Here is a 26,080-nt window from a genome sequence, read left to right as displayed (position 1 = left end):
CCTCCTCCATTCCCAAGAAATGATTTTGAGTTGAAGCCTGCCTACTTTGCTCTTGTTGGACAAAGGCCATTCCAGAACCTTCCACATGAGAAGCCTCTAGACCATATTGAGCTTATTGAGGATATAGTCACAAGTATTAAAGCTAATGGAGTCACAGAGGACTATCTCTATTGCAAGCTTTTCCCCTACTCTCTTGCTGGGGAAGCTTCTCATTGGCTAAGACAACTCAAACCAGGATCTCTGACAACCTAGCATGACATCAAGGTGGCATTCTTGAACTATTTATACGATGATGCGATGTCTGATGAGCTGAGGATTAAGCTCTCCACTTTTAGACAAGGTCCTGCTGAATCTTACAAAGCTGCTTGGGTAAGATTCAAAGCATACCAGAGGGACTGTCCACATCATGGTTTCTCAGAGGTGCAGTTGATCAGTATCTGCTTTAGCGGGATTGACTGGAGGTATCAGTTGGCTTTGGATGCTGCTAGTGATGGGAACTTCAAGACAAGGTACCCAGATGATGCTGAAAAGTTGATAGAAAGGCTAGCATCAAGCAACAGTACCAAGAACGCAGACTTAGAGCGGAAAAGAGCACATGAGGGTTATGATTCAAATCAGCTAGCTTCAGTTAATGCCAAACTCGATTCAGTGCACAATCTTCTTGTTGGAAAGAAGTCAGTCCATTTTGTTAAAGATGTTGAGATTTTTGAGCCAAAGCCAGAGATTACAGAAGATGTCAGGGTCAGAAGTTTGGAAATCAACAAAGCAATAGGCCTTACAGTGGGAACTCTTCATGCTATACTCCTAAGCCGGATTACCAGAAGGAGCAACAAAACAGCGGTTTTACAAGAACCTATGGGAACTCTTCTTATCAATCTCCACCTCCACAGACTTCTGAGAGTCGAATGGAGGCTATGCTTGAGCAGATTCTTCAGGGTCAAGAACAGTTGACAGTAACAATCAATGGGAAGATTGACAATGTCTACACCGAGCTGAACGGGAAGTTTAATGCATTAAACACTCATGTCAAAAAGCTGGAGAATCAAGTGATTCAGACTGTTGGGTCTGTTAAAAGACAAGAGGAACTTCTTTCTAGAAGAACATAGTCGAATCCCAAGCATGCTTGTAATGCAATTTTGGTGAAGGAAGGAGACAAAGATACGTTAGTTGATCCAGTATCGATCGACACTACAGAAGAGCATCGATCGATGCAAACTCAATCAAGCGTCGATCGACACAATGCCAGCATCGATCGACACGACCCACAGACAGCTTCGGTTTCTGTTCCAGTTCCACCATCCGATTAAGAAAAAGCATATAAGCCTAATTAAGGTTCCTTTTCCTAAGCCTAGGAGGTCTAAGCAGGAGCTTGAGGAAGCTAGATGCAAGGATATGATGGATAAGGTGATGATAGAGATGCCTTTGATTCATGCTGTCAAGTTTTCTCCTGGGATTAAGAGATATGTGAAGAGGATGGTCACTAATGGTTTGAGCCCTGAGGAAGGAGCTTTGCTAACCAAGGATGTCAGTGCAATTCTTTTGAACCAGCCTGCTCAAAGGAAGAAAGAGAGGAAAGAGAAAGTGGTTGTCTCTAAGAAAGTGAGTGCAATGATTCCGAGTAGGGTTGCAGAGAAGTTAATGTGTTAGATTGCTCTATCTCCACAGGAAGGTTTCGTCACTCTGTTTGCGATCTTGGCTCTAGTATCAATTTAATGCCACATTTTGTTGCTGTGAGACTTGGGATGACAAATTTCGAGCCAACTAGGATCTCTCTTATCTTAGCTGATCGATCCAGAAGGATTCTTGAAGGTGTCTTAGAAGATGTTCCGAGTAAGATTGGAGAATGCATGATTCCCACTGACTTTGTGGTGCTGGAATATGACAAAGAGCCTAGTGATCCTCTCATCTTAGGACGCTCATTCTTGGCTACAGCTGGTGCCATCATTGATGTTAAGAAGGGGCACATATCTCTGAATGTGGATGATTTGGTCATGAACTTTGAGATGGACAAGCTGAGAAGAGCTCTCACTATTGATGGTCTGACATTTTCTGTGGAGATTGCTTCTGATGATGATCCACTCATAGAGCCTCATGAAGATATTACTGCTGGGTATGTCAAAGAGTTGGATACTGCTGAGAAAGTGAGCAAGCAAGCTGCTAAGCTTGAAGATTGGAGTGGAGATCATCTAATCAGTACTAGATACCATGATGTGGTTCTGATCCATGAAAAGTCGCTGGTAGATGATGTTTTTGTGATGGAAACACGGATTGCTGAGAAAGGTTGCAGAATCATTGAAGAAACACGAGTTGCAGGCTCAGCATCGATCGATGCAGATGTAGCATCGATCGACACACCTTCCAGAGCCAGTTTGGACTTGTCTAAAACCGAAGATTCTCGAGTTGATTCCTTAGCTGCAATTCCTAGACCAGTTGTAAAGCTGAAATCTCACCATTCCACAGTCAAGAACCCACAGGTAAGTCAAAGGTATGCATCTTCTTCACCCAAACCCTCTCCATTCATCAATAAGAATTTGAAAGGTACAAAAACTGTTGTGCAGTTAACCAAGCCACGAGATTATCATAGAGCGCTTCTTTCTTCTGTTGATGATTTTGCAGGAAAAAAAAAGAAGCAAACCCGTCCCTAAATCCCACACTGGTCCTGCTCCTCACATCCTTTGCAAACCTCATGCAGCTAAAGCTTATACACCACCTTGGATGAAGAGGACATTCTCTCAAAAGCATTCAATGCCACGTTCTGATCCACCGGATGCCTGAGATCCGACACAGTCAAGCTAATGACTGAAAACAAGCGCTTAGTGGGAGGCAACCCACTGGTAGGTTTTTCATTTTCATTTTTCTTTTGATTTTGATTTATTTTTATTTTATTCGCCAATCTCTTACTTGATAACACTGGGGACAGTGTTGTTTAAGTCTGGGGGAGGCAGTTACTAACTACGTTTATGTTTTTGAGAGTCAGTCGAAAAAAAAAAAAATTTATTGAGTCAAAATTTTTGTTGGGAACTTTGATTTTTCGTTTTAGAGTACTGCCTTGGTTGATTAATACTGCAGATTGAATCCAGAATCCGACTAATGAAAAATCTAAAGGCTGACCAGTGAACCAGAGACATTCAAATTTCCAACAGAATCCACAAGAGCCTGAGGTAATTTCTGCGCTTTTCTTTTTACCTCATCAAGGAGAATGATGTTCATAGGGCTTGACTCCTTGTTCATACCTGACAAGTAAGATTTCAGAAAAGAAAAAATTGGTACTCCCCTCCCTTATTTAAGTTTTATATATTTTTCTTGAGAGCTTTGTTTAAAAAAAAAGAATAAAATATGAGATGATTTTGATCAGTTTAGAGGGATAGGTAAATTACATGTGACCCCATTATTCTACTCTTGAGTCAAATGATCACAGAAAGCTTGGAAGCGAGGGGTAGGTAAATTACCGATGACCCTATTATTCGCCTACAACTTTGATAAAAAGAAAAAAAAATAATAAGAAAAAAAAAATGAAGCAAAGCTCAAAGGAATAATAAATAGAATAAGCCTGGGGCAGAGAAAGAGTACCACATGTGTTAAAGATATTGTCTTGCTTGTTATGGTATTGTACGGGAATGAGTCTAGAAGGTTCTTGACATTGATCAAATTGATGAAACCCATCGATGAAGGCTTAATGGAGGATGTTCTGGAATTTGGGATGTTACAAATGCCAACGGAGAAGTACATGGTGGTTCGATTTGGATTTGTCTGCTAAGCATATGGATTATGGTGTGGATGATCATGGCATTACTTTAAAAAGAAAAGGACTTTCCGCGTTTTCAAACCTTTTCCACAGATGAAGTTCTTGATTTGCTTAAGGGCATGCAAAAGCTAAGTATGGGGGAATTGATATATCATGGTTTTTAGGTGTTTTAGCCATGATATAAGTCTTATCTATATAGTCTTTTTAGTGATTTTAGAGTCAAATTTGGGTAAATATATAAGATATGTAGCCAAATTTGGGTAATATGTTTGTTGTGTGAATGTGATATCATATTTCATATACAACCCGTTAGTACAATGAATCCAATAAAGAAAGTTGAGATTTAAACATGTCCCGCACTCTATGTTCACGTGGGCAGGTCTCAGCTTTCTTGCGAGTCCAGTGGGTGAACCTAAGCGTTTGCATCCGGATACGGAATTGGTGACTAATTTTGGGGAGGCAAAAATCTTTATAGAGGTTAATCTAATGCAAGAGCTTCCAAAAACGTACTTCTTTACAGTTCGTGGGGAAGAAGTTTGTGTGCAGTATGAATACCCTTGGTTGCCTCATCGCTGTAGCTTCTGCAAACGGTGGGGGCACTCTGATGATGGTTGTTTAGTGAAGTTAGTCAAATCAAATGTCCTCTTTAGCTCGCAGTCAACGGGCATGCCAGCTCTTCCCTCTGCTCAGGTAGTTTCACCTGCTGCAACAGTGCCTACACCTGCGTCGGCAACTACGACCCTTTCTAATTTACCGGTGGCGGAGACTGCTGCTGTGAATCCTCCTGTTGTCTATGAGGGAACAGGGGGAACCTCCAATGAAGGGGATTGGACTGCAGTTACACATTCGGGAGGAAAGAATTCAAAAAATTTGCAGAAGCAACTGGTGTTTGGTCAAGTTCGTATTGCTTCTCCAACACGTTTTGATGCCTTACGGGACTCTGAAGAGGGGGAGTTTGTGCCAGTACTGATCGTGTGGAGGTTGAAAAATTTGACATCCCTACTGTTACAGAGACTGGGAAAGAGACGGTTCTAGCGACTGTCCGAAAGCCATTGAATTCAAAGGACCAGGTTGCTCTTTGTGTACAACAGCCTCGCAATTCCAAGAATGCTCATAAATTCCTCTCTGATTCTTCTCAACAAGCTACGGGCAATGGCTCTAGCACTATCAACAAGAAGGCACCTCCTAACAAACCTTAATGTCTGGTTTCTTCTGGAATATTCGAGGTTTGAATAAGACAAGTAAGCTGGATATAATTCGAGATTGGGTCCGAATAAACAATTTTCATTTTGGTTGTTTGTTAGAAACCAAAGTTCAGGAGACAAATGTTAGTCGGGTGTTGGGGAGAACATTTGGTGACTGGAATTTGGTGTCAAATTATGAATTCAGTAGGCTTGGCAGAGTCTGGGTTCTTGGGAGCCGTCAAACAACACTTCAGGTTGTATTCAAGAGTGGACAGTTGATAACGTGTTCTGTAAAGCTTGGAGGAGGAACTGAGGAGTTTTGGTGTTCTTTTATTTATGCATGTAATACAGTAGAGGAACGCAAAGAGCGTTGGCGTGACATTCAGCAACAACACGATTTAGCTTCTCTTCGTGGTAAACCATGGATTTTGATGGGTGATTTCAATGAAACGCTTGATATTGACGAACACTCAAACTCTTTGGTTACGCCAATGGTCACTTTGGGGATGCGTGATTTCCATGACACTCAGATATACTGTTCTTTAGTGGATTTACGGGCAATAGGTCCTCTGTTCACTTGGTGTAATAATCAGGAGAATGGGCCTATCTGCAAGAAGCTGGACAGAATTCTTCACAGTGTGGCTTGGGATAGTTTCTTCCCTAATTCATACTTTTTGATGGAGGCTGGAGGCTGTTCTGATCATTTGAGGGGAAAGATTTATTTAGATGCGGGGTTGTAGCGAAAAAAGGGGCCTTTCAAATTTACAAATCTTATAGACGCTCAGCCAGAGTTTTTACCCACTGTTGCAGATTTCTGGCGAGAAACTCAAGCACTGTATCCTTCAACTTCTGCTCTCTTTCGTTTGAGTAGGAAGCTGAAGCAGTTAAAGCCGCTATTGAGAGAGTTAAGTTGTAACAAGCTGTCTGACATTTCCCGTAGGGCTACTGCTGCTTATGAGGATCTTTGTGCTAAGAAGTTAGCTGTTCATGCACATCCAACGCTTCATAACCTTGCAGAGGAGGCCTCTGCTAATGCTCGCTGGGAGCACGTTGCTGGTTTGGAGGAGACATTCTTGAAACAAAGATCCAAATTGCATTGGTTGCATGTGGGTGATAAAAATAATCGGGCTTTCTATAATGCCATCAAGGAGAGGCAATCTCTGAACTTTATCAATGAGGTTATTGATCCTAGTGGTCGCTGTCTCACGACTATGGATGATATTAAAGCTGAGGGGGTGCGGTTCTTTTCGCATTTGCTCACTCATCAGCCACCTGCCTTCACAGGACTTTCTACAGAAACATTGCAGGACCTGTTACCGGTTTGGTGTTCCCTGTCACAGCAGGACGCACTTCTCTTGGAGGTTTCGGGGGTGGAGGTGAAACAAGTTCTTTTTCGATGCCATCAAATAAATCTCCAGGTGGAGTTCTTCAAGAGTGCTTGGTCTGTACTTGGTCCTGATCTTACAAAGGCTGTTCAGTCTTTTTTTCAGTTTGGTTTTCTGCCTAAAGGTGTGAACACTACAATTCTTGCTCTCATTCCCAAAACAACGACATCAAAGGAAATGAAGGACTATCGCCCAATTTCTTGTTGCAATGTTCTTTATAAGATCATTTCAAAGCTATTGGCAAACCGTCTAAAAGCAATCCTTCCTAATTTTATTGCACCAAACCAGTCTGCATTTATAAAGGATAGGCTTTTGATGGAGAATATCTTACTTGCAACGGAAATTGTGAAGGATTATCACAAAGAGGGCATCTCGCCTAAATGTGCAATGAAAATTGACATTTCAAAGGCATTTGATTCGGTGCAGTGGCCTTTTCTTCTCAATGTCCTCACGGCGTTAAACCTCCCAACTAAGTTTGTGCATTGGATTCAATTGTGCATCTCCATGGCCTCTTTTCTGTTCAAGTCAATGGAGAACTTGCAGGGTTTTTCAGAAGTGCAAAGGGTCTCCGCCAAGGTTGCTCTCTCTCTCTCCATACCTCTTTGTGATATGTATGAATGTTTTATCGGTTATGCTGGATAGGGCAGCTGCTGCACGACACTTTGGTTACCATCCTCGTTGTAAAGGTCTGCAACTTACTCACCTCTGCTTTGCTGATGATATTATGGTGTTCTCGGATGGTCGGGCCTCTTCTATGGAAGGTATACTCCACATGTTTAAGGACTTTGCTGCATACTCTAGTTTGTGTATTAACTTGGAGAAGTCGACACTATTCCTTGCCGGAGTTTCTAGTCGTTCACGGGAGGCGTTACTCACTCAGTTTCCTTTTGCTGCTGGCACCCTCCCAGTTCGTTACTTGGGTCTGCGTCTCCTTACGAAGAGAATGACGATTCATGATTGCCTCCCTCTTATAGAACGAATACGTTCTCACATTGGTTCATGGAAGCACCGTTTTCTCTCCTTTGCTGGGAGACTGCAGCTTCTGAGCTCGGTTATTGCAAGCCTCACAAAATTTTGGATTTCTGCCTTTCGGTTACCGAGTGCTTGTGTTCAGGAGATTGAGCGAATCTGTGCAGCGTTTCTTTAGTCAGGTCCTGACCTCGATGCATCCAAAAATAAATTGGCCTGGAAGGATGTGTGCTTGCCTAAAATGGAAGGTGGACTTGGGCTGAAATCCCTTGTAGAGGTGAATAAGGTTAGCTGCTTTAAGTTGATCTGGCGTATTGTCTCGGCCACTAACTCACTTTGGGTGAATTGGATACAGAGGGAGTTACTCCGATCAGCTTCTTTTTGGTATGTAAAAGAATCCCCTGCAAAAGGGTCTTGGATGTGGCTGAAGCTCCTCAAATATAGACCACATGCGAAAGTTTTCCATCAGATGGTGGTGGGGGATGGTGCTTCTACCTCGTTTTGGCATGATCACTGGTCTCCCATGGGGTGCCTCTATGATCTTGTTGGAGATAGCGGCTTTATTGCTCTTGGTATTCCGTCTGCTTCCTCGGTCTTGACTGTTTTACAGTCACACACCAATTGCCGTCATCGCTCAGCTCTGCTCAACCAGATTGAACTGGAAATAGAGCTGAGCGATGGCCTTTTCTTCTCAATGTCCTCACGGTGTTCACACCAGTCCTACTGACACTGCTCTCTGGCAAAATTCAGTTAATCAGTATGTGCCTCATTTTTCAACTTCTGAGACTTGGTTGCAGTTACGTCGGCCTGGATTAGAGGTAAACTGGTACAGGGGCGTTTGGTTTCCTTTCTCAGTACCTAAGCATTCTTTTTTGCTTTGGCTAGCAGCTCGGAACAGACTTGCAACAGGGGACCGTATGGTTTCATGGAACAGAGGGGTTGATCCCTCCTGTGTTTTTTGTCGCGCACCAATGGAGACGTTGTCTCACATTTTCTTCACTTGTCCATTCACATCTCGGGTGTGGCAGGCTTTGTCTCGGAAACTTCTGCCTAGCCATGTCTCAACCAGCTTCACTCAAATTTTGACTTTGCTATCCTGTGGAACAATCAAGGGTACCCTCTGTTTCCTCCTGCATCTTGTTTTTCAGGCCTCGGTTCATTCTATCTGGCTGGAACGTAACAAGCGTCCGCATGGGGACACACCATGCTCCTCATATCAACTAATCCAGTTCCTTGATCGGCTGGTTCGTAACAAGCTTCTTTCGTTGCAGACGCAAACATCAAAGTGGGGGGATGGTTTGCAGCTTTGGTTGGCTACTCGTACCTAGTTCTTTTTTACCACTTTTTTTAGCTACTTTCTTAAACTCTTTTGACAAACCTTTTGGTTTAAGGATGCATCTATTGTAAAAAAGACTCTTTTTTTATTTGAATATAATTTTACATTCATTCAAAAAAAAAAAAGAGAGTTGAGATTTTTGAATTGAAAGAGAAAGATTTACATTAACACAAAATATTTAGGGGTTATAGGTGTAAAACCATAAGCAAAATCTCTACCCGGAATAATTAGTTAATCTCTACCAAGAATAAATAGTTAACAAGATCAGTAAATCTAGTAAATGAATCACTGTACGAAAATTCTATTTTTTTTCTACATGTTCAAACCTGAATTTCTCCGAACCTAACGGAAGCCTCTGACTCTACCACCTCTCTGTAGAGTCTATTTATTTTGACTCTCTCTTAGTAGTCCTTATAAAAAATGGTCTGAAACACTTTGACACATACACACAGTTACTTTTTGTCTGTTTGTCTCCTTAATTCCCTCGCTTCTTCCTTCAGATTTATTACTTTTTAGTATTTTCTAACTTCATCTCAAAATATCATTACATAACGTAAAGAGGAAATAAATCCTTTTCTTTCTGGGATCTATAAAACTTTTTCCCTGAATTCACTCTAAAATAATCTCATTCTTTTTTTCTTTCTTATTACCTACCAAAACTAAAGAAATTGTTTGTTTTCAATTTTAGTGAAAAAAAGAAAAGAAAGTATTTATATTTTTAAAATTGTGTTTTCTTCTGTCTTTGGTTGAATTTAGCTGTAAAGGTCTACAACACACACCACACCACACCATTGCCCACGAAACTGACCCCTTTCTTGACGTCTTCTCTCTTATGTGACTTTTGGTTATAAAATGATCAATAAAAATTGTTTCTTTTTCTTCTTCTTCTTCTTAAAATTTGCTTTTTGTTTGAAAGTTTTAATGGTGGTTTAGTGGTTTTCTCTTCTTTTTTTTTTTTTTTTGTTTCTTATTCAATTTTATAATTATTATCTGGGTTTGGTAGGATTTTGTTTTTTGATATTTCCTTGTGAGATGTGAAATTTTCAATTTTTTGATCATCTTTCTGGGTTGGAATTTGGTTTGCTTCTCTCTTGTGAGATGTCACCTGTTGCTAAAGTCTCTGAGTTTCACAGAGAAGGAAATGACTGGTACATACCTCTTTCTCCCTCTTAAATTGCATGTATGTGTGCTTGTGTATGCAAATTAAGTTCATGGGTTCGGTCTAAACTTCATTCAATTGTTCAAATTTATGATGTCGGTTGCTCAGAGACCTTAAAGTTTGCAGCTTTTTCTTACAATTCTTCACTTGCCATATCATTTTAAAGATGCTCAGAGAGATAGACTAACTTTACACAATTTGGCTTGTTAATAAACAATTTTGGATCCATGCTCATATCTCAAACATTGGATTGAATAGATAGTACATAAGATGAAATTTGTACTTGGAAATCATAAAGAGAGCTGGATTTTAAATATGCAGGTTTTGCAAAACAGGACTGTCAAGTGATATCACTGTTGTTGTTGATGATGTGAAGTTCCATCTTCATAAGGTAAATTTAGTTTTGATTATTCTTTGATGCTTTTGCTTGCTTCATGAGTTTGGTATCGCATTTGTCTTCTACTGTAAGTTTGTGTTTTACCGTTAAGCAGGATTAGCTAGGTGGTATTTAGTATTAAGATTAGGAACATAAATGCTCTGCTGCTGTGTAGCCTTAATAAAAAATAAGTGTAGTTGGTGCTTACTTGTTCGCATTAGTCTACTTGTGGTAACAATTACATAGATTCAGCTACTAGTTATGGCTCTGTAAGCATGTAACGACATGTATGGTTATGTTTATTGAAATATATGTATCTATGTTATATGAATCTGTCTGCTTGTGAGTGTGTATCTATGAGTATTAGTAGCAACTGTTTTGAAAGAACTACAAGAGTTATGTATGTGTGTATTTGCAGTTTCCATTGGTTTCAAAATGTGGAAAGCTAGCACGGATGTATGAAGATTCTAAAATCACTGATAAGGAATCACTCTGGACTACAGTGCTTGAAGAGTTCCCTGGTGGCGCAGACAATTTCCTGATAGTTGCTAAATTCTGTTATGGGACACGAGTAGATATCACCTCGAAAAACATAGTCTCCACACATTGTGCAGCTGAGTACCTCGAAATGACAAATGAGTACGGGGAAGATAACTTGATTTCCCAAGTCGAAACATTTCTGCACAAACACGTGCTTCACAGTTGGAAAGACTGTATCTTGGCCTTACAAAGCTGCAACCCGGTGTTGAAGAGTGCAGACAAGCTTCAGACAATACCAAAACTCATGAACGCTGTGTCCACTATGGTGTGTACTGACCCTAGTTTGTTTGGATGGCCTATGATGATGTATGGTACATTGCAGAGTCCAGGTGGAAGCATTTTATGGAACGGAATAAACACGGGAGCGCGAATGAGAAGCGCAGGTTCGGATTGGTGGTACGAAGATATTTCTTATCTTAGTGTAGATTTGTTTAAAAGGCTCATCAAGACTATGGAAACAAAAGGTATACGTGCAGAAAGTTTAGCTGGTGCTATGATGTATTATGCGAGAAAGTACTTACCGGGTTTGGGACGGTGGCAGAGCGGAACAAGTGGTGACAGCAGCAAAAGTAGAAGAAGAGTTGTGAGTTTTAGTTTGGCAACGGCTTCTTCACCATCCTCTATATCTCCTGTTGATCAGATTGCTTTGCTTGAAACCATTCTAAGCCTACTACCTGACAAGAGAGGAAGATCATTCTGCAAGTTCTTGTTAGGTCTCCTTCGTGTTGCTTTCATTTTAGGAGTTGATGGGAATTGTGTAAAGAAGTTGGAGAAAAGAATAGGGATGCAGTTGGAGCTTGCAACGCTTGAGAATCTTTTGATTCTTAACTATTCTGATTCTGAGACACTGTACAATGTAGATTGTGTGGAACGAATAATATGCCATTTTCTATCGTCATTGTCATCTTCACAGTTACCTGAGTTCTCTCCTCCATCTTTGGATCCAGTGACGTCTCCTTCTTCAGTGCCTTTAATGAAAGTGGCGAAGCTGGTAGATAACTACATGGCAGAGGTTGCTTCTGATGTGAATCTGAAACCGGATAAGATGCGGTCTCTTGCAGCAGCACTTCCAGAATCTTCAAGACCCTTGTATGATGGTCTATACAGAGCATTTGATATCTATTTTAAGGTTGGATCATAATCAAAACATCTGTTCTTTTCATGTTTTTTTCAAAAAAAAAGATCCAATATTGAATATGAATGTGAACTTGTCAGGAGCATCCATGGCTTTCAGATAGAGATAAAGAACAACTCTGCAACATCATGGACTACCAAAGACTCTCCATTGACGCTTGCGCTCATGCTTCCCATAACGATAGGTTACCGCTCAGAGTTGTTCTTCAAGTTCTCTTCTTCGAACAAATGCATCTCAGAACCGCTCTTGCAGGCGGTCTAAATGTCACAAACACAGAAACAGCTCCTGCAGTGACGATCCCTGGTGGAAGAACAGGACAGGAGATAGTTCAGCGAGATGGTTGGGTGACCATTGTGCGCCAAAACCACGTTTTAAAAGTTGATATGCAGAAAATGAGGTCACGGGTTGGAGAATTGGAAGATGAGTTTCAGAGTATCAAGCAGGAGATGAAGAAGAGAGTGAGCAAGTCCTCTAGCTCAATGAGCTCGCCTCGTCTTGTCAAGCTTGGCTGTAAGTTTCTTCTTCCACGAGCTTCGGATGCTAAGAATGATACAGTCCATAGCTCGGTGTCCAGCACTCCTAGATCTGCTGCCGCTGACCAAGCACTCCCTCGTTCCTCCCGCCATTCCAAACACCGTAAAAGCTTCTCATTTTTCGGGTAATCTCCCTCCAAACAACATTTATTATCCACTCCTCTCTTAGAGGCCAACATAGAGAAAGTTCCTTTTTCCTTTCTTGAGGCATTCCCTCGAGGATGTCTCTCTTCTCCCGGAGAAACCAGCAGAAAGTTTCTCTCTTTTCGGGGAAAAAGGCCCAAGAACAGAAGCTGGCCATTTGAAGAAGAATCTTTATCCCTCTTCGGTTTAGAGTGTTTGTCGCGGTTTTTCTCACAAGGTAAAAGCATTGAAGACTCTTTATTACCATCAAAGTTTGATAGATTTGTGAAAAAGGCGTGACTGATCTTGGTGGTTTTTTGGATACCGATACACATCGATCAAAGTAAATAACTAGAGTTAGGAGGTATAGATCAAAAGGGGTATAATTCTTGTCTGTTTTGATATGATTTGTGTTTGAATATATGTAGATGTGTTGTACGTTACAGCTTGTAACTATCTATTTGTATATCTTTCTTCATTATGTGGCAAGGTTATTGTTTTATCAATAAAATATAGAATCTTCTTTTACTCTACACATGCATTGTAACGTTGATTGTATTACAGTTAATCCTGAAGGATCAAGATTACAAAATGATTGTCGTGGACGCTCTTAGCTCCGTACAGTCTCTAGGTTGCCTAGAATCATAAGCGGGCTGCGGGTATGTGGAACCAAAACGTTTGAAAGTGCGAAAGCAATTTTTTTTTGACAGTTTAACCGATATACGTTAAATTCCCTGCAAAAAGATTAAACAACCACAATATTGTTGCTTTTGTATCTTCGAGATGCTGCTTCATTATTTATAAAATTCTTTTCTCCGTAGAAGGACAATTTGTTTTTCTTCTTCTTCTCTTTATTAGTTACTATTCTTACAACATATCATTCATCTTTTGTATGCAAATAACACAGTCTTTCATTAAAAACACTCCGCAAGCAGACAAGCACTATGGTACATATATATAAAGAGGAAAACCACACATTATGAAAACGATTATTCATTCGAGGCCTCAGAATAAGCCTTTAGGTAGCTAGGTTTGAAAGTTTGTGAAGGAAAACGAGTAACACTTCAACGTCTAGCTGTTCTTCTGGCTTTAAAGAACCTCTCTCTGATGGATATTAACTCCTTTGCGGCTTCATTAGTTGCCAACCGGTTCGCTGGAGATTCTTCACAGCACCTTAGTCCCACCTCCAAAACCAATGTCAAGCACGCAACAATAGGAAAACCGACTCTTAGACCGCTGTGAAGAATTGATTTGTCTGCAATGTCCAGTACTCTTTCCGCCAACGCCAACTTGGTATAACTGTAGAGAGTAAAGTTTCCTTCAAAGGATTCACTGGTTGGTCGTTTTCCAGTGAACATTTCCAAAAGGAGAACCCCAAAGCTATAAACATCACCATGTGTTGATGGCTGTCCTCCCATTCCATACTCTGCACCATAATCCATAAAAAAAAAAGATTGTATATGAAAACATAATATATATGCGATTTCTAAGTACAAGATATCAGATGTGTGACAGTTTTACCCGGTGCAACATAGCCGACGGTTCCTCTGACGTCGGTCGAGCTGAGTTGGTTGAGGAAGGACTCTTGGTCGAATTTTAGGAGAAGCTGGGATAGACCAAAGTCGCTAACATGAGCTGTAAGATCATCGTTTAGAAGGACATTGCTTGGCTTAATTAAGATCGCAATGAGCTATAGGTTCATGACAATGGAAATGAAGATAGTCCAAAACAGAAGCCAGGTCTATGGCAATGTTGAGCCTTTCAAGAAATGTCAATGTTCTTGAAGGCCTATGAATGATCTCTTCGACTTCTTCTGTGTGCAGCCAGTTATCCAAGCTTCCATTAGGCATGAACTCATAAATGAGAGCTCTAAATTCGTTTCCTTGGAAATCAATACTTGAACAAGCCGTCAATAGTTTCACAAGATTACGATGCTTTATGTCCTTGAGGGATTCACATTCTGACATAAAGCTTCTCATTGCTCCACGTCTCTGCATGTTTAGAACTTTCACTGCAACAATCTTGTTCTTTGCAGGGAGCAAGGCTTTATATACAGTACCAAAACTTCCTGACCCAACCATATTGCTCGAAGAGAATCCATCAGTCGCATTTCGGATCTCTCCATAACTTATATGCTCATGAAAGACATCCAGTGTGGAAGTAGATGGATTATTAATCTGCTGGTTCTTCTTTCTTTTTCTAAACCAACGTAGAGAAAGTAAAGCTATGAAAAACAGCAAAAGCAAACCCATGCCTATGCTTACTTCAACCGCAACCTTCTTTAAGTGAGAGGAATGCTTTGATCCCATAAGTGGACCTCCCGTAAAGCATGGATTAAGTGTTATTTCCTTGATGCCTCCACAAAGATTTTTGTTCCCAAATACTGAAACTGTTGTAGCATTCTGAAATATTCCTTCTGTTGGCACACTTCCCTCCAAGTTGTTGACCGATAAATTGAGATACTCTAAAGAGGAAAAATTAGCAAGATATGCAGGTATACTCCCAGAGAGATTATTGTTCGAGAAATCAACTCTGTTAACAGCTTTTAACCTTGTTATATCTGGAATGGCCCCATCAAAATAGTTTCCTTGCATCAAAAGTATTTCCATCGAGAGACAATTTCCCAAGGCATGTGGGATTTGTCCAGACAATTTATTATGTCCAACTGATAGTTGAACAAGATATTCAAGTTGTCCAACATCTAGTGGTAGAAAGCCGGTCAAGAAATTACCTGACATGTCTAGATTAACAACGGACTGGATTTGCATAATTTCCCGAGGTATAGTCCCAACCAACTTATTAGAACTAATGTATAACTCCCGCAGACAAGTACAGTTACTGAGAGTCAGAGGAATAGTTCCTTCAAAACTATTGTTGTGCAAATATAGAATGTCTAACCGAGTGAGGTTGCCTAGAAAAGATGGCAATTCTCCAGAAAATTTATTTAACATGAGATTTAATCCCTCCAAGTTGAAAAGCTTACTAAGAGAAGTTGGAAACGCACCTGTCAACATATTTTCTTGCAAGCCAAGGCTTCGTAAGCTTATGAGATTCCCAATGTCATAAGGAATGCTTCCATAGATGAAATTTATTCCAAGGTCTAGATGGTAAAGGTTCGTGGAGAGTTTCGCAGTGGCGGTAGGTAATTCCCCCCCGAGCCTATTGTGACCAATCTCTAAGGTCTCTAGTTTTGTGCAGTTAGTTAGAGAAACCATAAATTCAAGATCTCCAACAGAGTAACTTCCTAACGAATTACTTTGAATTAATAGCAGTTGCAAATTCCGTAATTTTCCAAAGCTCGGAGGAATACTGCCAACTAGATTGTTATCATCGATTCCCAACTTTTGAAGGGTCGAGATATTGGAAAGTGTTGCTGGAATGACTCCCGTGAGACTATTACCTCCCATATTTAACTCTTGTAGGTTTGGTAGCAGCTTACCAAAATCAGGCCTCAAGGAACCCGAGAAATGGTTACCAGAGATGTATAAATACTTAAGTGAGGAAAAATTGTAGATGGCGGGAGGAAAAACACCTACGAAATCGTTCACTCCTAAATTAAGTTCCACCATGTGAGTCAATCTAGCTACATCTTCTGAAATTTCTCCTTTCATAATGTTACGTGCAATCGTAAGACTTCTCAGGGATGTCAAGTTTCCAAGAGATGCAGGGAGCTTCCCTTCCAGCTTGTTTCGACCAAGATATAAAAATACAAGCTTTGTCAATGACCCTAGTTCTGAAGGAACACCTTCTCCAAGATGATTTGAACATAAATCAAGCCCTTGCAGTCTAGAGCAGTTAGACAGACTAACTTGAATCCCTCCTCCCAAAAAATTAAAGCTCATATCCAAGTGTTTAAGTCTAAACAAGTTTCCAACTTCTTGAGGGATGATACCACTGAAAGAGTTGTCGGAGAGATTAAGTGATATGAGAAACGAGAGATTACCAATAGATGGTGATATCACGCCGCCCAATTGCAGTCCTCCAAGGTCCAAAGCAGTTACTCTCTTGTGTTTGCGGCCACATGTAACCCCATTCCATTTGCAGAGAGAATTTGAGTTATTCCAAGAGGACAAGACAACTCTTGTTTCTTCAGAAACTTGATACTTGAACTCCAGCAACGCCATCATATCAGTTTCATCCGTAAAACGATATGCTTCATCAAGTAGCATGAGAGCACTGAAAAAAGCAAGTAAAACAAACAATCTCATAATTTGCAGGGAAGTATAAGTACAAGGGAGGAACAAAAACATGTAAATGGTGGTGGTAATAGTATTAATGAAACTTATAGAGTAAAAAATCCAAAAATATGCAAATAATTGTTTTCTCAAAACTCAAGTCAAGTCAAGTTGTTCACTTTCTCAAAAGCAAAACCATTAAGAATACGGCCAATTGACGACAAGTTTCGTGTTATATCACTTCCGACTAAACAGTTTGTAAAAATTGTAAAATTCCAAAGAGTAATTAATGTATCTTTTGACGTCTGTTTCAACCGTTAATTATTTCCAATATTTGTTCCTCAAACCGACTGAAGAACAAACTTTTGGGTAATATATACTCCCTCCGTTTCAAAATATAGGATGTTTTAACTAAAAACGTATATTAAGAAGTTTTTACTTTTAACAAATTCTGAAGAAGATAGAGAGAAATAGAAATAACTTTGTTTTCTTATTTCTTCAACCTTAAGTTTAATATTACAACTGCAAGATGCTTTTATAGGGAGACAATGTTTTAACCCTAAAGTCTAGATCCTTATATTCTTGGCCAGCTGTAATACACGATCCCAGAAGCTCAAACTTGTTGTGTAATGTCACTCTCGTACGTTCTGCATTCTCTGCTAATCCTCTGTTTGTTGCAGGTTGCCGTTGACGAGAGGTGGACTTTGAGTGAAATGGGCTTGAGCTTGTTCTGGGCTTAATTGCTTGTGAGCCTGTCACAAAAACGTTGCCGTTTTGAGCTTTAGTCTTTATACTCCCCCGCAAACTTGGAGTAGGTGGAACAACAACACCAAGTTTGAGTCACAGAGCTTCAAAGGGACCTTGCGGAAGCGATTTGGTGAAGACATCTGTAATCTGATAGTCTGCAGAGATGTGATTGACGATGAGGTTGCCAAAGGCCACTTGTTCACGAACATAGTGATAGTGATTGACAAAATGTTTAGTTCGAGCATGAAAACTTGGATTTGCAGTTAGGTATACGGCAGAGAGGTTGTCGCAGTACAACTCTGGCTTTTCAAACTGGGGAACACCAAGGCTGCGAAGCAACTTAACGAGCCAAGTGATCTCTGAAGTGGCTTCGAACATAGCACGATACTCTGCTTCAGTAGAGCTTTTAGACACTGTAGGTTGCTTGCGAGAGGACCAAGAGATAATGTTTTCACCAAGAAATGTGCAGAAACCACCAGTAGACCGACTAGTAGTGTTGCATACCACTGTAATCACTATCACTGAACACCGGAGTTTACAATTGGTGGTATTGTTGAACGAGATACCCATGGTAGTGGTGCCTTTGATATAACGAAGTATGCGTTTAAGTAACTGAAAATCAGAAACCGTAGGAGCATGCATTTTCTGATACACATAGTTGACAGATAATTGAATATCTGGCCTTGTGAGAGTTAGATAATGCAGCTTGCCAGCAAGACTTAAAAAATATTTAGGGTTCTCAAAGAGTTTATGTTGATTTGGAGCTTTACTAAGTTGTTGTGGAAGTGGTGTGGCAACTGCAGAACAGGTTGCCATGGCTACAACAACTAGAAGATCTTCAGCATACTTTTGCTGAGAGAGAAACAAACCGCCATGATGGAACTGGGCTTGAATTCCCAGAAAGTAGTGTAACTGACCCAAATCTTTTATTCTGAACTGCTTGTTGAGTTCATCAAGAAGCTTGTTTAGGAGAGTAGAGGAGTTTCCTGTTATCACCATGTCATCAACATATAGAAGCAGGAAGATCACATCACCATCTTTAGCACAAATAAAGAGAGAGGGATCTGGAATGCTACAAAAGAAGCCAAAGTCAAGCAAAAAACTGCTAAACTTATCAAACCAGGCTCTTGGAGCTTGTTTAAGCCCATAGAGAGATTTATGCAGCAAGCAGATATGATCAGGGTCCTCTGCATCCACAAAGCCTGCAGGTTGCTTCATGTAAACAGTTTCTGTAAGATCCCCATGAAGAAATGCATTTCTAACATCCATTTGCTTAAGTTCCCAGTTGAGCAGAGTGGCAATATGCAGAACTGCGCGAACACTGGGAGTGTGAACGACAGGACTGTACGTTTCAAGGTAGTCGATGCCTTCTTCTTGTTTGTAGCCTTGAGCTACTAATCTAGCTTTGTATTTGTCTAAGGATCCATCAGCATGAAGTTTAACCCGAAAAATCTACTTAGAACCGAGAATGTGCATATCGGGTGTGGGAGGAACAAGAGACCATGTTCTTGTTTCTTTACAGTTGTCCATTTCGTCGCACATAGCAGCAGTCCATCGTTCATCCTTCAAGGCTTCAGTAACAGTCTGAGGCATAGGGTGAGACACTTTATGAGACAAAAAGGCATATCTCTGATTTGGCTTACTAATGCCTGATTTGAGTCGTGTGATCATAGGGTGTGTGGAAGCAAGTTGAAGTTCTGCTGTTGATGTTTCAGGTTGATCGGTAGCACCATATGTGGTCAGCTGAGGTGGTGATGAGAGAACGATGTTGCCTATAGGAACAAGGTCTAAGCTTGTTGTACACTCAGTACATTCTTCATCACTTTCAGCTGAACCATGAGGTGAACCGTCGTCAGGAGTAGGAGAATCAACATGAACAACCGACATTGCAGGAGGTGATAAGACAGGTGCAGTGTCGACAGAGTTTTCAGCTTCAATAGGAGTTGCAGGTTCTTGAGCTTTGATAGGAGTTGCAGATTCTGGAGCTTCGATAGGAGTTGCAGGTTCTTGAGCTTCGATAGAAGTTGCAGGTTCTACAGGCATTATGATTTCACTCGAAGAGAGTTGATCAGAAACCACAGAAGAAGTGGGTTCACCAGAGGAACTTTTAAGCTATGCTGTGTACAGCGGTGTAGGAACAAATTGTTGCAGAGAGGTGTATGTGTCTGCAAATGGAAATGAGTTTTCATCAAAGAGGACATGCCTACTCAAGTATACACGACCAGTCGGAGGATGATAGCAGCAATAGCCCTTGTATTTTTCTGTATAACCAAGGAAAATAGACTTGAGAGACCTTGGATCAAACTTATTTTGAGCATATAGACGAAGAGTTGGGTAGCAGGCACATCCAAAAGTGCGTAAAGCTGAATATTCTAGAGCTTTGCCTTGTAAAACCTCAAAGGGACTGTGATTATCATCAAGAGAAGTTGTTGGTAAGAGGTTGCAGAGAAAGTTTGCAGTGAAAAACGCCTCTACCCAATAACTTTGAGGTGTCTTGCTCTGAAACATAAGAGTGAGACCCATATCTGTAAGTTGTCGGTGTTTTCTCTCCGCCAGCCCATTTTGTTGAGGTGTATGCGGACAGGAAATGTAATGTTGAATGCCAGACTCTTGTAAATGAGTTAAGAATCTTTTACTTGTGAATTCACCTCCACCATCAGACTAAAAATCCCAATTTTGTTTTGTAGAAGATTCTCAACAAAGAGCTGATACTGGAAGAATATAGAACAAATATCTGACTTTCTCTTAAGAGGATAGAACCAGCAATATCTTGAAAAGTTGTCAATAAAGACTACATAAAACCTGAATCCATGTATGGAAGAAACAGGTGAAGGACCCCAGAGATCACAATGAACTCTTTCTTAAGGTCTAAAAGCATGAAAATCAGAAGAAACAAATGGCAACTTCGAACTCTTCCCTAGCCGACATGATTCACACATGTTGCTGGTACTTTTATTAACTTGAATCGCCTTATTTGCAGAAAGAAATTGGAGGACTTGAGCATTAGGATCTCCCAGTCTGTGATGCCAAACTTCATCAGAGGTTTTGATTTGTCTGGTCGAGTAGAACATCTTATACTTTCGATCCTCCAGTTTGTAAAGTCCATCATTTTCCTTTCCCTTTGTCAGAACCTTGCTTGTTTGCTTGTCTTTAATAAGAACATCATCAGAATCAAACATGATTGCGCATGGATAATCCTTAGTCAGCTTTGAAACTGACAACAAAGATTTCACTATTGCAAGACAAACCAAGACATCTTTTAAAGGAAGATTACCTGAAGTAGAATGGAGATTTGCTGAACCTATGTGTGTGATTGGAAGAAAATTCCCATCACCTGCCTTGACTGTATCATTCCCAGTGTAAGGCTGAGCTTTCTGCACACGTTGAGCATTGTTTGTAATATGAGCGGTTGCTCCTTAATCTGGATACCACCCATCGTCTTCAGTGACGTCAGAGACACGAAGTGCAGAGAACGCTGCAGCAGCAACTTCCTGTTTCTGATACTCTTCATTAAATCGATACCAACAGTCTAGAGCATTATGTCCTCTTTTGCTGCATATTTGACAGACTGGTAACTCTGTTTTGGTGAAACCTTGATGAGAGCCTGAGAACTGAGGAGAGCCAGAAAACTGTTGGTGGAAGCCTCGCCCTCTGGTTGAGTAGCTTCCACGACCTCTGCCTCTGTTCCCACGTCCTCTGCCTGAGAAACTTGATGACCTCATTGTGTGAAAAGCAAGATGTGGAGAGATGTCAGAAGAGTTTGAATAGCTTTGAAGTCGATCTTCATAACCAGTTAAACGTGAAATCACATTTTCATATGTTGGTTGAGGACTTCCATCCATTGAGTCTTCAATAACAGTTATTATCGGCTCATAGTCACGACTCAGACCTCTTAAAGCAGCAAAAATCTTCATCTTTTCGCTAACAGGGTCACCAATAGAGGCTAACTGATCGCAAATATCTTTAATGCTCCCTAGATAATCAGACATATTCTTGTCTAACTTTTCAGAGTTTTGCAGACGACGTTGCAGTTCAAATAACCTAGATGAAGAGGTACGGTTGAAGTGAGAAGTCAAAGTATCCCATACCTCCTGAGCTGTTGCAGAGCCAACAACCAGACGAAGAACATTTTCAGTCATTGAACCAAGCAGCCACGCCTTGACCACTTGGTCAGATCTGGACCAACTCTCAAAGTCCGGGTTAGGAACATCTTCAATCTTGCCGTCTTTGTTGTTGCGAATAGGTATCGTCTCAGTTGGTGGTTTGTGAGCACCGTTAACAAAACCGAAGAGTGCTTGAGTTTTGAGAAAAGATTCAAACTGGGATTTCAAGATGATGTGATTTTGCTCAGTGAGCTTTAAAGTGACACAATTTGAAATGTGCAGAGAAGGAGTGGAATAGAGATCCATGAATCCATCCATGGCTCTGATACCATGAAGAAGATAGAGAGAAATAGAAATAACTTTGTTTTCTTATTTCTTCAACCTTAAGTTTAATATTACAACTGCAAGATGCTTTTATAGGGAGACAATGTTTTAACCCTAAAGTCTAGATCCTTCTATTCTTGGCCAGCTGTAATACAAGATCCCAGAAGCTCAAACTTGTTGTGTAATGTCGCTCTCATACGTTCTGCATTCTCTGCTAATCCTATATTTGTTGCAGGTTGTCGTTGACGAGAGGTGGACTTTGAGTGAAATGGGCTTGAGCTTGTTCTAGGCTTAATTGCTTGTGAGCCTGTCACAAAAACGTTGCCGTTTTGAGCTTTAGTCTTTGTAAGTTCAACCAATCAGAAACAATACTACATAATATAAAATACTAAAGTAATATAAAAGTTGCATAGAAACTTAAAAACATCCTATATTATGAAACACAAAACTTCTCTAAAACATCTTATATTTTGAAACGGAGGGAGTATATTGTAGCCAAACGTTCTCATAAAACAGGAAAAGTATGGAGTTTCCATGCAACCTAAATCTAGAGTTTGATTCGTTTTATTAACCCCAAAAAAGTATAGATTTTGGGCAATGAAAACGAAATAAAACATTTTCCTTTTTTTGGAAAGAAAAATAACCCAATTAACCCATAAATGTTATGAGATATTGATTGCTTGATGAGTGTACTAGTCTATTTTTATTTATTTTGTATTTTTTAAAAAATTATAATTTATTTTTATGATTAGTTTGACATGATGTAAAATTATTATTTATAAACCCAATTTTATTACTTATCCAAAACGAGCATTAAGTAGTTAAGCAAAAAATCAAGTTATCAATCACACTAGTCTCCTGCGAAGGCAGTATAGACGACTAAGAGCATGGCCAGTGGAGTTTTTTTGGGTTACTCAAACCATTTCTAAGCCCAAAAGAAAAGAAAAATTAAAAGAAATGGCCCACAAAATGCAGGAACCGTTGCTATACGGAGTATCGGAAGGCACAATGAAGACGCGGTACGTGTCAATTTCTAATTGAATTTTGTTAAAATATATAACATATTTTTTTATTTTTTTCTCTCATTTTCTTCTTTTCCCCAATCTTTCTCTTTCCTCTCTCTCGACGAAACGGTGAGAGATCTTCGTCCGTCGCAATCCATGCACGGCTCGCTCAATCCATGGCGATTACAACGATCTCGTCCTCCGAACATATCACCCGAAGATTCGGCGGTCTTCCGGAGATTTCAACTCCTTCTTTTGCCGGCGGATTCGCTGGGATTGTGTTCTTCTATGCCGCCGCCGCATCGTCTCTTGGTTAGGAAGTTCAAGCTAATGAAGTTGTTCTGTATCAGTACGAGGCTTGCCCTTTGTTTAACAAGGTTAAAGGTATCTTTCACATCTCGAAATTTCCGGATCTGATCAGATTTATTTATCATTGAAATTTTATGTTTCAATCATGGTTAGAGCTTCAACATAGCGAGTGGTGGTTTTGAATTCGAGTTGGTTCTTGTTGTGTGTGATTTAGTAAGATAGAGATGGTTAGCTTATGTCTTTACTTTGCTGGTTCTTCTGTAGCGTTCTTGGATTTTAACAAGATTAATCTGAGCTCTTAATTAATCTTTAACAGAGTTTTGTACATCTTCGCATTATGTATATATAATTTGGTCTCTATTCCTCACTTCACACCATCGTTGTTGCTTATTATTGTTAGCAATTAACCGATAGACTCTGGTCTAACTTACTTTTATGTCTCTTGTGTTTTAGGATCTCTCCAGTGTTCTTTGTTGTGGGTTTCACGGGATCTTCTCTCGTCCAAAGCGTGAGTTTGCTTTTAAATTTTTCTTGTTGTTTTGTTTACAATTACAGTTTAGTGTTTAATTATTTGTTTAACCACGTTGCGTCTTGTTGCTAACCTCCGAGATGGTTTTGAAGAATGGACAAGTTTCCATAACCAAAATTTGTCATCTCATCAAGCCAACCACATGAGAAGGTGATCTTGTTTGCGCATTCCCAAACTGTTAGACCAGGTGATCTTGTTTGCGCATTGCAATCACCGCTCCTTTTCTTTTAAATGACTGAGAGAGAATGAAACTTTAGTGGATCTTAATTATGCATCTTTTTTTATGTTGCAGGACGACAGTTGGCTCTTGCGTTCAATCCTTTTGCTCGCTGCTGGTTCAGAGGTATATAGAACTCTTTGATGTAATCTTCTCTCTTTTTTTTAAAGAAATTTTACTGGATCTTATGCATTTTGTTTTGATGCAGTACAGGAGAAGGTGGTCTTATTTGCGCATTGCCAAACAGTTGAGCAGGTGAGTTCTCTTTTTTTTTTTTTTCAGTTACTCGTTAATCAGTTTGCATTTTGAGTAAACTTATATATATTAATTACGTCTCTGGAATTTTTGGTTCAAGGACGACATGGTTGACATGGCAGGTAGGTTCTAAGTCTGTATCTATCTCTGCACATAAGATGTATCCATCAGTTTTGTTTAAGGTCAACTACATTTAATTTAACCATTCTTGTTATCTTCAGGATAAAGAGCCGTTAGAACCAGTAGCTACAACACAGAGTAAGTCTCAGGGGAAAACCAGTAAACAGTAGCTAAAATTCTTTATCGTGTCTTTTAGTTCAATTCTTGACTGTTTATTTATTCATTGATGCCGTTGATGGTTTTGGTTGCAGGTCGTCTCTGTGAATTTGGAGCATCGTCTCCTTCCCCTTTTCTGAGCTTTGGTCTTACTAAGAGGTACCTTCCTTATTGGTCTTCTTCCCTTAGTCAGGTACATTCTCCTTTTTTTTTTTTTGTTGTCCCATAGGATAATCTAGTTGTGTTTTGAGTGAAGCATTTTTGGTTGAAATTTGGTTTGGTTTCTATTAAAAAGAAAATGAACTTGTCTCCATGATTGTATTTGAATATTGTCTTGACTTTAAGCAATCTTTATTGAAATACTTTTGAAACACTGACATCATATCTTATTAGATATGATAAGATATGATGGACCTAAAAGCTGAAATGCTTTCTGAAAAGTATAAATATAGTGTTATATATACACATGTCTGTTTTGTGATTAAGCTATATTGGATCAAAAAACAATTGTATATCTCTAGTAAAATATCCCATACGCATAAGTTTTAAACCCAAGTAAAATAGGATTAAATCAAACTTTTTGAGGTGTCTACTCCTAGAGATATACTGAAAAGTGTATATCTCTTTGGTAAACACTAATTACAAACATGAAAACTTTTTCCCTGAGTATATCGAGTGTATCTTTCTCGGTCTAACAAACATTTATCTCAATATAAACCCTGACCTTACCATAACCCTCACCTTAATCCTCAACTTGAATAAGCCATTCGCTACTACACCAACAATGGGTTCTAGTAACCGTTTCAATTTTCCTCTGCCTACTTATCTTGATCTCTTGAATTCTCAACAAGGCTCTACTACTCATGAAAATCCTCTTTTTCCTAATTCCACACCACACCCTTCTCAGCCTGTCGAATATATCCCCCAATTCTCTTCTCAGCCTGTCCATTTTAGCACCCCATCTGTCACCGAAGAATGTATTGACCTTAGTGTCGATGAGAATGAAGAAGAAGGTGGTAGAGGACTTTGGACAAGGTGGAGTGCCCAGGAGGATATTAATCTCATAAGTGCCTGGTTAAATACCAGTAAAGACCCAGTTGTTAGTACTTTGCAGAAGCTTGATTGCTTCTGGAAAAGAGTTGCCGACTATTTCCAAGCAAATGCACCTGCATCGAGTACAAATACTAGAGAGCCGTCGCAATGTAAGGCTAGGTGGAACAAGATAAACCGCGACGTGAACAAGTTTGTTGGGTGTTACACACAAGCTAGTGCAAGAAAGAAGAGTGGAGAATCTGAAGATGATGTGATATCTGTGGCTCATCAGCTTTTCAAGAATGACCAGAAAAAGCCATTTACTCTAGGGCATTGTTGGAGGGAACTCAAGCATGATCAGAAATGGAACACTGAGGACTCAAGCACTAAAAGGACTAAGCTTGATTTAGACGGAGCATACTCACCCAGTTCAACATATGATGGTGATAAACAGAGGCCTCCGGGTGTTAAAGCTTCGAAGAAGAAAGGTAAGAAACCTGTAGTGAGTAATGATGTTGAGGATGTTTCTGCGGCTAAGCTAGATAAGATTATAGCCATGAAGGATAAAGAACAAGAGGCTAAAGATAGGCAAGGCAGAATGAGATTGCTTGAGAGTCTCCTTAA

The 26,080-nt window shown here is 40.0% G+C and overlaps 5 protein-coding genes across 5 annotated transcripts in view; 3 read left to right on the top strand and 2 right to left on the bottom strand.

The window, feature by feature from the left end:
- On the top strand, window positions 2,004-7,461 carry LOC104715251. The gene is made up of 6 exons (XM_010432671.1): window positions 2,004-2,280; window positions 4,125-4,664; window positions 4,757-4,894; window positions 5,050-5,662; window positions 5,801-6,787; window positions 6,957-7,461. The coding sequence occupies exons 1-6, from the start codon at window positions 2,004-2,006 to the stop codon at window positions 7,459-7,461; spliced, it is 3,060 nt and encodes a 1,019-aa protein (XP_010430973.1).
- Window positions 9,589-13,013, top strand: LOC104710944 (BTB/POZ domain-containing protein At3g44820). Its single transcript, XM_010427604.1, has 4 exons — window positions 9,589-9,767; window positions 10,100-10,169; window positions 10,573-11,823; window positions 11,910-13,013. The coding sequence occupies exons 1-4, from the start codon at window positions 9,718-9,720 to the stop codon at window positions 12,489-12,491; spliced, it is 1,953 nt and encodes a 650-aa protein (XP_010425906.1). The 5' UTR covers window positions 9,589-9,717; the 3' UTR covers window positions 12,492-13,013.
- On the bottom strand, window positions 13,616-16,727 carry LOC104710943 (probable LRR receptor-like serine/threonine-protein kinase At3g47570). The gene is made up of 2 exons (XM_019230359.1): window positions 14,007-16,727; window positions 13,616-13,911 (listed from the first exon to the last, which is right to left on the bottom strand). The coding sequence occupies exon 1, from the start codon at window positions 16,691-16,693 to the stop codon at window positions 14,156-14,158; it is 2,538 nt and encodes an 845-aa protein (XP_019085904.1). The 5' UTR covers window positions 16,694-16,727; the 3' UTR covers window positions 13,616-13,911; window positions 14,007-14,155.
- On the bottom strand, window positions 20,824-21,828 carry LOC109126415. Its single transcript, XM_019229949.1, has one exon. It carries the CDS (start codon window positions 21,826-21,828, stop codon window positions 20,824-20,826), a length of 1,005 nt encoding a protein of 334 aa, XP_019085494.1.
- The window catches only part of LOC109126414 (glutathione S-transferase T3-like), a 2,471-nt gene continuing 1,599 nt past the window's right edge, over window positions 25,209-26,080 (top strand). Inside the window, exon 1 of the mRNA XM_019229948.1 lies at window positions 25,209-26,070. Within this exon, the coding sequence (XP_019085493.1) occupies window positions 25,209-26,070 (862 nt within the window). The remainder of the gene's footprint in view (window positions 26,071-26,080) is intronic.

The sequence above is a fragment of the Camelina sativa genome, chromosome 9, assembly GCF_000633955.1.
Source record: "Camelina sativa cultivar DH55 chromosome 9, Cs, whole genome shotgun sequence".
NCBI classification, from domain to species: Eukaryota; Viridiplantae; Streptophyta; class Magnoliopsida; order Brassicales; family Brassicaceae; genus Camelina; species Camelina sativa.
Note: the sequence above shows the minus strand (reverse complement) of the source record. Positions and strands in the feature narration are given on the sequence as shown.

Coding starts and splice junctions, on each gene's coding strand:
- LOC104715251 (XM_010432671.1), top strand. CDS start 2,004: ATGGACAAGCTGAGAAGAGCTCTCACTATTGATGGTCTGACATTTTCT. Junction 4,665..4,756: donor TCGTATTGCTTCTCCAACAC/GTTTTGATGCCT, acceptor CTACTGTTACAG/AGACTGGGAAAGAGACGGTT. Junction 5,663..5,800: donor AAGATTTATTTAGATGCGGG/GTTGTAGCGAAA, acceptor TCGTTTGAGTAG/GAAGCTGAAGCAGTTAAAGC.
- LOC104710944 (XM_010427604.1), top strand. CDS start 9,718: ATGTCACCTGTTGCTAAAGTCTCTGAGTTTCACAGAGAAGGAAATGAC. Junction 9,768..10,099: donor CACAGAGAAGGAAATGACTG/GTACATACCTCT, acceptor TTAAATATGCAG/GTTTTGCAAAACAGGACTGT. Junction 10,170..10,572: donor TGAAGTTCCATCTTCATAAG/GTAAATTTAGTT, acceptor GTGTATTTGCAG/TTTCCATTGGTTTCAAAATG.
- LOC104710943 (XM_019230359.1), bottom strand. CDS start 16,693: ATGAGATTGTTTGTTTTACTTGCTTTTTTCAGTGCTCTCATGCTACTT.
- LOC109126415 (XM_019229949.1), bottom strand. CDS start 21,828: ATGGATGGATTCATGGATCTCTATTCCACTCCTTCTCTGCACATTTCA.